A 14,090-nucleotide genomic window follows, 5' to 3' on the forward strand; every position below is an offset into this window, starting at 1 on the left:
GGCTAAAAGGTACAAAGTTGTTAAAGTGTATATGGAAATTCAGTATGTCTTACTGCAGGCACGAATCATCCATTTTGCCGCGAAGTTGAAAATCGCAACTATTAGGTATTGCTTTAGATTCTTTGACCTCGCGTCGTTTTGGGCAGAGCACTTTTAGACTTTATGTGAAAATATTTTTACACTTAACTCTTTTAACGTAACTATTTTTAGCTCGATATTAAAAATCATTATATACAACTAAATTTACACCACATTCTTATCAACTTTTAGCAAGCTTATTCCAACGATCTGCTGAATGAAATTAATCGACAGAATTTTTTTAAATGTGTGATTTATGTTTAAAATTATTAGTAAAAAACAATACCAAGATCAAACTTTTTTTAAACTAAATTAGTGTAACTATTCGTCTTTAAGTTTCCAAAAATAAAATGTTTAATAGTGTTTGTTGTCCTTTTATAAAATAAACAAAAGAGTCATTAGTTTAATTTCATTAGCTAGAAGAAAAAGTTATAAATAATTAAGTTCTAGAAAGCAGAAGAATCTTTTACTGTTTAACATGTTATTGAAGTTTAAAATGTCATACTTCGAATTATCTTAGCTTACATTGTCGGATTTGAGATTTTAAAAGTCAGAATTTATTTTATGCAATTAAAAACCATAATAACTTTGCTGTCAAAGTTTCGAATTCTTGTGTAACCGCAATAATCTATTCAAAAAGTATACAAAAATTCATTAGCACAATTTTATAAAACAGAGCAATGACTTTTTTCAAACTGTAGTTTTTTTAATAAACCAAAGTTCACTAAAACTTAATGATTCTTGAAGTAAAATTAATTTTCAGCCAGATAGTGCTGAGTAAACTGATGCACCTACGTAATCTTTAATATCTTTAATTCGTAACAAACAAACATTTAACTGGTATGTTTTGAAATTTTATTACTATTTTTAAGATTTTACTTGAATGGGAGTTGATTGAATCGCTGTAGCTTGTTTTTATAAATAAATATTTTTTATACTGAAAAAATAAACAGCATTTGTTTACGTTTTTGAAATAAAATTTCTCTAAAATATTTTAAACTTTATTTTATTTATCACAAACTATGTATAATGAAACCTTTAAAATTTCAAATTAAGTATTTTATTGTGTAACTCTAATTAAGTTTGTAGACATTATTTGTGTATTCTAAACGTAATGAAACAAAATTGACAGTTTTACATTCACTTAAAGTATTTCCAAACAAACAGGTAACTACTATTTTAAAATATTTTGAGTAACTTTAAAAGTATTCTTGATCTTAAAATTTTACTTTAATGCTTTATTTTAAAAAACTTACTTATTAATACAGTAAAACATTTTACTATATATACATAGTTGCTATGCAGACGTTTTACACTTATTTATTTTCTATCTAATTTTAATTTAGTTCTTCAGTAACATAAAATCTCCTTAAAAACATTTTTTTTTAAATTACAAGATTAGTTAATTCTTATAAAATGTTATTGTAGCTACATCAAAAAACTAATGTAGCTACATGATTGTAATTTTATGCAAGCTTATGTTTTTTGTAGTACTGTGTTTATGTTAAAATTTTCGTAATATAGATTTATAGTGAATTTTTAATTACAAAAGTAAAAACGAGTACTAGTATTTTATTAACCTTAAAATAGAATGTGTAGTTTATACAGTTCAAAATATTATTAATATATCAAAACAGTTTGAAAAATATTAAAACATTTAAATGGTACAAATTTTACTTATAAATTTGTTTTTTTGATACACTTTTAGGTAGTACGTAGAATATAAAAAAAAGGAGGAAGTTTCTAATTTTAATTACTACTTCAATGATAACAGATATTATTTATTTGCATCACATACAAATAAAAAACCACCATTATTATACAAAAAAAAACTATTAAAAACTCTTTACGAAACTAAAACTATTCTATACTTAAGTCTCTATTTATAATAGCAACAAAAAAAAAGCGAGCGTTAAGTTTATATAATAAAAATCGTATACAGTGTGTAACAGTACAATGTATTATAAAATACGTTTACTAACACTAAAATATTTTTTTTCAAATACCGACTTTGTCGTTAGTATAAACTATTTATTAATATTATAAATTTTTTCTAACTTAGCGTCTTATTAAAAAATGTACGAGAAAAAATTAAAGTTATAAACCTGAATACTTTTAAACACTAAATGAAAGGTGCTATAACAAATTATACTATGCAAGCTATAAAAGGTCTAAAGTTCAACTTACTTTCTATTTTACTATCATAAAAAGTCTCATACTTTGACTATTATTCCGAAAACAATTAAATTACCGAAATAAAAAAAATTTAATAAAAAAGTGCTTTACACAAAATACTCACTCAACTTCTAATAAGAAGCTCAATCATAAATAAAAAATATTTAATTCAAAAACAAACTAACTTTATTATTTTCAGTTTGGTAGTGTAATGCTCCAAACATTTTACGCATGCAGATAAAAGTAAAGAAACAATCCTTAATAAATTAAGACAAGCCCATTAAAAACGGCTTTTTTAAGTAGTTCGACTTCTAAGGTTAAATATTCTTTTGAAAAAAATGTTCAATTTTAGTTAGCTAGCTAATAATTTTACCAGTATAAATTTTTATTAACGCTGGAAACAATATTTGAAAACCAGCCGTAAGCCTGCTTAACTGGAATTCCATGACTACTTAATGTGCTTTTGTTAGGAGTTTCTGAATTTTCAGTGATTTCTTCATCTAAGTATTCCGCAGTTTCCAAATCTATTTGCAATTTATAGTTTGTAAATAAAAACAGTAGTCATAACAATTAAGTAGTTTTTTATGACTGTCTCTTAAAGTTTAAACTTTATTTAGATAATCCACTTCCCAAGAGGTGTTACAATCACTGCGCCAAATACTAACTAAATACTAATTTTAGTTTCAAATTTTGTAACTATCTTGATTGATAAGTGACTATTAAATTTTAAAAGCGCGCAAAAAGTACATTACCCTTTTACTTTGACAGTGGTCAAAATTACATAAGCAGCAGATATTATCATTAACCTATCTGATGTTAAAATGTTTGTTACAGCAGAATCCAATGTTCAAACAAGTATATTAGAACAAGTACAAAGATTGACAGGTGTTCCATAGTAGTTATGGAACCCTACGTAGTCATGAATTTTATGATTCTCTGGACGATGTTGGTAACAATTTCAATGGTGCCACTACTGGTCAATCAATTAAAAAGTAAATAAGAGCACATTCCTGTTTCGGTGGTTCCAAAATGACATGGTGTGCCACTTACCCAAGAACCAAATGTAAGGTTTGAAGGTTAAGTAAACGGTGTCATTAATAGGATAAGCATTTCCGATTGACCAGGATGGTCTTAGCATGTACTTCTAGGTGATTTTTATTTTTTTGCATTTTCATAGCTTTTTAATTGAAATGATTGCTGTAGATTTTTAAAATCTAGCTTTGTTATAATACTTCTAGACATAAATTTTGTGTTTAAAATAACCTAACTTTTCCAATTAACTATATATAAAGATAAACTTTTGTGTATTCAATAAGCTACGTGGAGTTATTTAGCTTATTATACCGGGTTTGATTAATCGTTATAATCTTTAATATTATCAAGAAACTATGTTTATAGCACTTTACAGTATATAAACTGTCTAGTATTCGAATTTTAGTCCGATCAAAGTAAATAACTAAAAAAATAGATATTGTATGCACTTCTGTCTTTTATAAAACTAAAAATATTAAACATACAAATGTTTAATCATATCAATGAAAACAAGCTGATTTTTAAGACTATATACATTTAATACTTACTTTCGTAACTACTCAGTAATGTTAAGTCAATTGTTTTAAAAAGTTATTATTACTATAACTGTATTTATTTCATCATTTTCAATCGCAAAATTTATTAATTTCTAGTGTGTAAACTATGAACGTTAATATCAGGCATACTTCCTTTGACTCTTCTAAAAATATAATAAAACCTGCAAAAAATTCTTAAATAGGTAGAATTATAATTAAAAGAGTTTAAAAATAAACCGTTTTTTAATTTTAAGTAAGCATTTGCAAGCTTTCATATCAAAATTTAGTAAATATTTTATGTTACATGCTTGTCAAACATATACTTTATTTTAGCTACCAAAATATGTCTTTCCGCGAGATACTATGCTAACAAAATCCGGCGAGTTATTCTTAAACGACTACTGACTTATTATAAAATTCTTTATAAAACTTTTTTATATCTTATTTTATTTTTATTATAACGATGACTTGAACTTTTTATAAGTAAAAACTTGAAATTACATTTTTATTTAACGATAAATTCATAATCAGTGAATTTCATATTTTTAAAAATCAATTTCATTCTAAAAACATGAGTGGCCGGAAATCATAATAAAATCTCTATGAGTCCATAAAGTATTATATTCAACCTTTTTTAACTTTAAGGCTTGAAATTGACAGTTTAATAATAATAATAATAATACTAACCTTGACATGGAGAATATATTGCAGTTGTATATTCTTCTCCTTTATTGTTTTTAATTACTTGGCGCGCTGTCATTGTTTCCGTAGATGATACTGCTTTTCCTAAATCCTATCAAAAAAAAATTGGTTTACAAACATTTCGAATTAAATATAAAAATTAGTAATGTTTTAGTTTGTAACGACAGTACTTTTTATATTATTGAAATGAAGTTTGTCTACTTAAAATTTTTGCAAAATAAATTGTTATCTCAAAGTTTCTTAGCATTTGTAATTTAAAATAAATTTTTTATTACTTTCTTTGAAACGACAAAGTTTGTTTTTTTATATACATAAAAAAGTTTTAAAACTTCATAAAAAAATTGACTTAATAAAAAAACAGCCGACAAGGCACGTTTTATCTTCAGGTAACTTCTAGTTTCAAGTCATACTCTACATTTTAAAACGGTAGTTGCTATAAATACGGACATATAGTTTCTTTTTTTTTTTTAATTGTCTACATTTTGTGTTCAATCTACTATAGTTAAAGTCTAACTAAGTCTAAGTATTGTTTTTATTATAATAGAATAAAAAACTTATTTTTTACAATTTAATTATATGCTTATTATTATCATTAATATTACTTTTTTTGTTATTTTTGTTATTACTTTTATTTTGTTATTATATGTAATACTATAAATTGTAAATCTTTGGATCCATAAACAACTAGTAAATACCCACATAATTACTAAAAAGAAAATTGACATATTATTTTCTACGTAATAATTTACTATTGATCTTTTAGCAAGCACAAAAAAATGCAAACACTTTAGCAAGGGTCAAGTAAAACAAAATATTATGATTAAAAAAAATTAACACTTTTGCATACTTACTGCTACTACCATAACAGTCTTATCATATTTGTTATAACTTAGAAATTATAATAATAATATTAAATCAAACAGTAAAAAATACTTGTTTTTGTTGAGCTTATACTGATGTTCTTGTAATTTTAAATACCTGCAAAGTTGAAAACTAAAAAGTACTTTTTAAAATCAACTATAGAAGGTTGTTTAATTTGTAATTATCGTTATAATTCTATAAATAAAAACAATTGTTTGGTATTGTTAAGTTTAAAAAATAGTTGTTTTAATATTTAAACATTTTTTTTTTTATAATTAATTGAATTAAATTTTTAAAGTTGTAGTAAAATTTGTAGCAATTCATCACCAGTTTCAACTTTAAAACAAGTTAAAACCATGAACGTTATTTTAAACTGGAAAAAAAGTTTTTGATTCTTGACTGAAACAATAGCTGCAGCATACTAAATTAACATACATATACACAGTTTGTATTGTTAAGTTAACAAATAGAAACTATTATACATAAAATATATTTGCATATTTAATAAAAATAACACTAAAACTAAGAAAGCATGAAAATAAGTCAAGTCACTAGAAGCATGCATGATAAAATTGAAAAGTGGCTATTTATAGTAACAAGCTAACACTCAAATTCTTAATTGCTTATCTTAAGCTTTATCAGTTCTGTTGTTATCAAAACTATTTCTTTCTGTCTTTTTATATCATGCTTAACGTTCAAAATTTAAAAATGCTGTTGAAGTATGATTTTTTTAAATTTAAGATTCTACTGGAAAAACTCATACATGTTTAAAGTTAGGCATGCATACTTAAACTTTGGTAAAATCATTAATAGTATATACAGGGTTGCCAAAGTTTTTTGAGAAATTTTCTTCAGGCTTTTTGAATTTCTTCCACGTTTTTAAAAACAAGAATTTTGATTTATTTTCATTTTAGTATAAAATTAAGTTTGAGGTAAAAAACTGTCTTAAATAGTACAAAAGCATTAGAAAAAACACTTTAAAGTTTTTAAAAATTATTATTAATCAAAATACTTATTAATCAAAAAAAATAGTTATAACATTTTTTTTTCTACAAGATAAACTTTGTGTGTCAAATAAAAATTTCATTATTTTACAGTAACAATTGTTCAAAATTCTAGGCTTTTACATATTTTTTTCAAAATTTTTGAAATTCCGGGTTTTTTGAGGTTTTTTTAGTTTAAATTGTGAAATTCCAAGTTTTTCCAACATTACAGGTTTTTTGGCAACTTTGTATATGAGTCTTATTTATATATTCTACAGAAATATACTAACGACTAAAAACTTGTTTATTGAAATTATGAATTTTTTTAACTAAATAGTTTAATTTAAACTATTGGGTTATTACGAAATTAGTGATAAAAACATTGCTGAACTAATTCATTATTTCTAATTAATAAATACCTAGAAATTAAGAAGTTATGTTTTAAACAACAAAATTAATAACTTGAAGAAATATACTTAATACATTTTTAATAACTAGGGTAGGTATGTATTATGTAATAACTTTTGTAAGAATTTATTAAATCTCTAAATCAATTTAAATATTTTCTATTTAAAAGTTTTATCAACAAAAAATTAAAACTTAAAGTAGCATTTAATAAAAAGGTTATTTATTACGTATTTTATTCTTATCATATATAACTTCAAAATTACAATCATTTTATACTTAAATCCCATATAAAAATCATTCTTGCCTTATAACAGATTTTATTTAGGTGCTTGTAGAATATAATATACCTATAAAAACTTACTTTTTTTAAATTCGCATGTGTTACTTAGCAAAATTTTAAAACATATTATAGCGCTTCCTTGCTAATCTAGTCCCACAATAATTTGACTAGTTTCAGTCGAAAACTAGATTAAATTATTTAAGCTACAAATAATGCATTCACTTTGAAACTTAAAATTTAATAATGAAAATAATGTGCTAATTAGAAAGATATATCTAGTCTACTTCAGATACTTACAGACGATAGTATCCAAAACTGGATAAGTTGCGATGGTCCTCGGTATGAGCGAATGAACGAGCTATTTTACTGATTCCTGGAGACAAATAAAACAGGATGATGAGGAGGTTATAGACAAAATTTATGTTCAACAATCATCAAAATGTCTATTCTTTCACAGTGAAACAATACATTAAATGGATGATTATTAAGGCTACTATTGTGTTTAATCAGAAGCTACTCCAAAATGTTTGTCACAACTTGTTCAATTCCGTGAATTTTTTGCTAAGAAACGAAAAAGCACTAGCAAAAAACTTTCATTTTTTCTTTTTTAGCAAGAGTTTCGATATAAAATAAATAGTTTACGATGTGATGTTTTATTATTAAAAGAATATTTAGCTTTATGAAAATTAATGTTAGTAATAGTTACGTTTTAGCTGTTTTGTTTAAAAAAAACCATTTTTATTTGCTTTTAAACAGCATTTTAAATAAAGAATATAACATAATAATATTTAAAATTTGTAAAACTTTGAGGTGAGATAGCAGCCTTACATAGAAGCAATCACTACTAATTTAGCTGTCGACTAGGACTTAACTTTACTGTGCTTAAAAGTTTAATAACTAACAAAATAAGTAAAAAGTAAACTTTATGGTAGTTTAAAATTCAAGCAAAATCAATGACATGTTATAGGAACTTTTTTAAATATAAGTAATTTTGTATCAAAATTAACAAAAATAAGAATATTAAGAGATTTCTTAAATAATAATAATTTTTTAACTTTGACATAAACTTGACTACAATTAGAGTAACCATCCGTATGAGATGGCGCTTTAAATTTTGTGCTCAACAAACTTTTTTCAAACCTTAGCACTTGAAGAATATGTTACTTAAAAATATGTGGAAAAAAAAACAAATCTTCAACTAAAAATAAACATAAAAAATAATAAAGTTATACAAAAGAATATGGGCAAAAGTAATGATCATTTAATAAAGTCTTATTAAATACAGATAAAAAACTATTATAGTCTGTGATGATTCTTGGTTAATGTATTAAAGAATAAAATTTTGTAGAAAATTGTATCTGTCTCTTAAACTCACGCTTTTGGGCGGTGTTCAGTTTATTTTACAATATTATTTTCTACTTTTAATTTTTACTTAAAAGCTAAAACTATTAGTTTACTAACATCAATAGAAAGTTCATTTTTTGCTCTAACAAAACATCTTTTCTTCTTCATGTTAAAAGTTAATGATATCACTCCTTTAATTTTTATAAGTTTGTCAATAATAGTCTGTCTTGAAATCTGTTTGTTAGAGTTTTAATCTGTTGTATAAGTTCTCAATAGTTTAAAGTAGTATACAAATTTAAGTATTATTATAAAGTTATAAGAGTCAAAGTAGAAAATAATATGTTTATAACCCTTACATGTATTAAAAAATATAAATTTAGATAAAATAATTTAATGAAGGCCATAGAGGTTTCACCTTATTTCTAATATGTTGGCCTTATTTTTTAGTCTTCTTTTAGCTTTTAGACCTTTTTACCACATAACCATATTCAAAGTAACTTATGATATATAATTTCCTTAGAGAAGATGCAAGCTAAAAAAGACTATTTTACTAAAAATTTTATAACTATTCCAATTCCAACAATTTAAATTCTGACAATTCAAACTCTTGAAAAAAAATTTAAAGGGCCCCAACTCAAAAAAGAATATGCTTTTGAAAAAAAAGATGCGTATGTAGGTCTAAATAACCTACAAACACTGTTTTTTTCTTTGGAAACTTTTTAATACTCTAGGAGAAATGGCTAAACAAAGTTTTGAAATTTAGTAATTCTAAGTAACTTTTAAAAAAGTTTAAATAAATGTTCTATTTGCAAAAAAAAAGTGTTTTATGTACTAACTAGACCTTAATACACATTTTCTATTTAAATAAAGTATGTATTACTTTTTGAGCTAGAGCCTTATGATTTTTTTTTCAACTTAAATTGTTGGAATTTGAAATTTTGTGCAACTTTTTTTAACTAATGTTTTAACAACTATTACAGTAAGTCTGTAACTTCTATTTTAACTTTTTTTATTTAGATTGATAATACTTAAATTTATAAAAAAATAAACTTACTAGTAATGAGTTTTATAAATTTTAAAATTTGTACTTTAAAAGTCAATGTTCAATAAGTAATGTTTCAAATAATACAAACAGTAATAGTTAGTAATACTGTACATTTTTAGAAACAAGTTCTAATATAATGAAAAATATAGGTTATTAACTATTGAACTTGTGTAGATGTTTAATCGCAATAAAATTTGTTAAAATAATAAAAATTTTAAGTACAGAGAAACTTTTCAGTATACAGAACATAACTTTTATATTGGATTTAAAACTTGATTACAAAGCGTTTTATAAATAAGTATGTTTAAAATATTAATCATTAACTGTATTTTTTATTCATGTGTTCTTTAATAGTTCCATTGAAGTATATAACAAGTATTTTTGTTTGTTTTTACCCTTTTAACATTAGTAAATTTTTAATCAGTTCAATAATTACTAGTTTATAGTAATTTATTTTTAAGGGCATGGGAAGGTCCTTTTTCTTTAACGAAAACTAGCATTAGCTTTTATTTGAAAGCTTAGAGTATATACTATAAGATACTTTTTAAAGAACAAAAGACTAAATTAACTTTTGAGATATAACACCATTGTGAAAAAATCCAATACAACCATAAACAATAAAATATTTTCAAGGCAGACTTTCTTTACAAAGTTTTTTCTTAATAACAAACTTTATATTTTCCTTCATTTTTAGAGCATTTTACTTCAAATTTTTAGAATATTTTCTTTTTGATATTACAAACAAAGTATTGAAAGCTAATTTTTGAAAAAACATACAAAAAAATATTTTTAACGTAAAAAAAGTGTTTTTTTTTGCTTAATTTTTATTTTTAAAAGAAACAAATGTTTAAAAGTCTGTTTTAACAAGTTGTTCAAAATTTATAAAAGATTAATCTAAACTGTTTCAAAACAAACTCTCTAAAAACTAAATTAAATTGTGCCTTCCACAAAGAACCTATAGAACTCTCTAAATTTGATTGTTATACCTCAAAAGTTATTTCGAAATCAAAAAAGCGGTAAAAACTAACTGCTAGCTTGATTAATTAAGTAAAAAAGGCTAAATTTTATAAAAAAGTGTTTTAAACAACCTTATCGTTTAACCCTTCTATCTCAAGAACAACTTCTTTTGCTTTTGCATTACATGACAAAAATTTTATTTTATTTTTTTTGTTAGACTGTTGAGGTCTCTTTTTTAGTGTTCCATCTAAAAAAGTTATAAAATAAGTATTTTTTTTCTTTTATAAAAAAATACTCAGTTATTTTTAGAGTAAAAAATTATATGTAATTTATACCTATTTCTAAACTTATATATGATGAATTAAGCAATGAAAAAATTAAGCGAATCTAAATTATATTATGTTTAATTCATTAATTAATCTCTTAAATGTTGAATTAAAATTTATTTTCTTAGTTGATTGATTTAAGTAATGCGAGATGCAACCACACATTAAAAAAAATACTGTTTTAAAAAACCAACAGATAGCTTTAAAGTTAGTTATCTTTTTAAAAGTTCAAAATAAATAAAAAATAAAATGTTTTTAAACATAAGTTTTAAGGTAGGTTATAAATTTAAAAATATTGCACATTTAAAAAATGAAAATGTTCAGGTTTATTCAAATAAAAAACATTTTTATAGTATACTATAGAAAAAATATAAAGAGTAAGAAATGGATTATTAACCATCCAAAAAATAAGTAAAACTTATTAAATGTAAATTTAACTTAAGTCATTTAATGCTTTAGTTGATTTTGTTCAAAAGACTTTATAAATGTTTTTTTTTACTTGGAATCACTAGTTCCAACACTTTTTAAAGTTTTATTTTTGCTGCTTCCTAAATAATTTTTTGGTATTAAAGGAAAAACTTTCGACCTCTTTTGTATAAAAGCAAGGAATAAACTAAATAAATAACTACAACAAAAGGAGACATAATATTTGAAGATGATCAGATGATGCTGCAGTATTATAACACAATTAATCACAGCTTCAAATTTTGATGGTTCGATATAGTAATACATGAGTAGATTTTGGACTCACTATCAGCCTCAGTAAAGTTCTAGTAATTGCAACTACATCGACTAAGATCAATATCAACAAATAGTAATTAGAAGTGGTTGACAAATTTATATACTTAGGATTCACAATTAACAGACAAACTGGTGAGACAATTACCACTATTTCTTGCAATAAACAGATTTACAGAAAAATCTCCAGCTTATTTGTAAGACTTAATACTATTATGATGTACAGTGCTCGTTATCTTAGTACAATTAGTCCTGATTAATATACACTGCTCAATAGAAGAAAATAAAGTCTTCCATATGCATTTACTGAGAAAGCTGTCTAAATGTGGTCTACAAACTATGTTCATGATGTCTTCTCAAAATTATCCCTGGACATGTCAGACAAATGAATAAGGATAACCAAAGATACCTAGTACTGGTATTATTGCTAGTAAGCTAAATCTTGGGCGATCAAAGTATACTATCCTGATAAACTGCAACAAGACACAAAATAGTTAAATGTTGACTTAGAAAAGTAGGGAGAAACTAAGATGGACAACTTAAAAAAAAAGAAACTATTTCTAGATATCATTAAAAATTTCCATAAACAAAAACACAATCACAGCATTTAATAACAAATCAAGACTTCATGAAAATTTAAAAATGACAATTATCCTATAAACTTAAGCATAAATAATTACTGATATTGTAACACATACTTTTATTTCATAAATAATCAGGATTTAAAGGGGTCTACTACTGCTTTAAATACATTATAAACTCACATACAAAATACTTTTTTAGACACATCACCATGACTATTTAGATAGAAAACAATATCATTCTAATTAGTATTAAATAGCAAAAGGCTTTAAAATTAAGCTTAAAATATTTTTTATGTATTTTTTAACAAAACTTGTATGAATAAATTTATTTATTAAAAAAGAAAAAGCAAAACACTAACTATAAACGGTTTTAATTATTAGTCTAATATATAATACTTTAGTTTTTTTTAATACAATTTGTTAAAAACATTACCTCCAGAGTTTACTGAAGTGTTGTTAACATCAGTTAGTAACTTTTTTGCCTTTATAGCATTTGCTTTAATGTCTGGGGAATATTCTTCTCTAAAAGTAGTAATAAATTGTTATAACTAAGGTCCAAATAGTTTAAAGTTTAATTTCTAAATACCAAAGTACCACATAAACAGTTCTACTGCATAAAAAATATTTAATCAATCAATGTGAATCAGGTTAGCTAGAATAAATAAATAAAAAATATGAAATTAATATAATTAGTATTTACTAGTAATAACCAGTAATCAATGATTAAATCAGTAAAAAGTAGTTTTGTACAAGTTTATATATTAAATGTGAGTAATGATTAAATAAATAAAAAATAAAACTGATAATAGAAATATTATTAACAATATTTAGATAAATTTCAATATATACAATCCCTGTTTACGTTTAATTTTACTCCTTAGAAAAAAATTAAAAACAGTAACTTTCTTTAAATACAAAACCTTTCAGACTTTTTGAGTTTTATAATGAGTTTATTTTTAACTACCTAAAACTTAGAGAAATATTGAGAAGACATTAATGTTTTAAATACTTCTAAGTAATAACTAAATAAGTGTTGCATATATCTAACTTTTAATGGTTTGTACAATAACATGTATGAGCATCTATAAATTACATACGTTTGCTGCACTTTGTCGAGCGATTCTAAAAGACCAACTGTATCTTTCATTTTTATTCTGGTATATATATTTTTAGCAGCTTGCTTTGATAAAAGGTAAATACACTTAACAGCTTCTCTAACCTGAAAAAAAAACTGTTAAAATATTATTTTTATCTTAACTACTATTATCTATTTAAATTTACTGTAAACAATAAATTATAACTTATGTGATCATTTATAACTATTTCAACAGCTATTTTTTATTTTACTTATTTTATTTTACTTTAATAACCTATGAAAATCAAATGAGTAAAACAAATAATTAATATTATCATTTCTATGTTAGCAAAAATTCAAAAACTTACAACATCTTCAGAATATTCGTTAGGATCTATAAAGATAAGGAGTGAATTTACATCATTTCTCATAATATATTCTCTATAAGATGGATTTTCAATCAATCTTTTTAGCTCAGTTACTACTTTTAAACAAGTTTCATTGTCCATTTTTATTGTGTATATAAAATATTCAGACCTTTTTCTCTTGTTTAGCTAGATTAAAAAAAGTAAACCAAGAAAACATAGACAAATCTAAAATTGAAAACTTGTAAAAAAATCAGTTGAATATCAAAACATGTGAGATAAAACTATTATTTCAAAAACTAACAAATTTTAATTCATTTGAACTGATATATCTTATATTTAAAATATGTTTTCTTTAGTTTCATGAAAAAAAATTAATAGTTTATATTTATATAAGACTAGTTAAAAAATAGTTAAAGGGGTATATCAAGTAAAAAGAATTAATGAATAATTTTTAGTTTTAGGAAAAGTATACCCAAATTTGGTGAAATACTTGAACAGCTTAAATAATTACACTAACAAACAAAAATTTTTTATTTAGAAGATAGCTAATGTTTTTAAAGTCAAAGTTTAACTATTTGTTGTATTTTTATTATCATTT

The 14,090-nt window shown here is 23.5% G+C and overlaps 1 protein-coding gene across 1 annotated transcript; it reads right to left on the bottom strand.

Moving 5' to 3' along the window:
• Positions 1-1,747: 1,747 nt before the first annotated feature.
• On the bottom strand, positions 1,748-13,712 carry LOC145834578 (armadillo repeat-containing protein 1-like). Its single transcript, XM_082942038.1, has 7 exons — positions 13,493-13,712; positions 13,147-13,268; positions 12,483-12,571; positions 10,533-10,648; positions 8,517-8,633; positions 4,509-4,614; positions 1,748-2,777 (listed from the first exon to the last, which is right to left on the bottom strand). Exons 1-7 carry the CDS (start codon positions 13,631-13,633, stop codon positions 2,623-2,625), a joined length of 846 nt encoding a protein of 281 aa, XP_082798164.1. The 5' UTR covers positions 13,634-13,712; the 3' UTR covers positions 1,748-2,622.
• Between the last annotated feature and the right edge of the window lie 378 nt (positions 13,713-14,090).

This window comes from Thalia democratica, chromosome 4 (genome assembly GCF_965202585.1).
Source record: "Thalia democratica chromosome 4, ktThaDemo2.hap1.1, whole genome shotgun sequence".
In the NCBI taxonomy this organism is placed as follows: Eukaryota; Metazoa; Chordata; class Thaliacea; order Salpida; family Salpidae; genus Thalia; species Thalia democratica.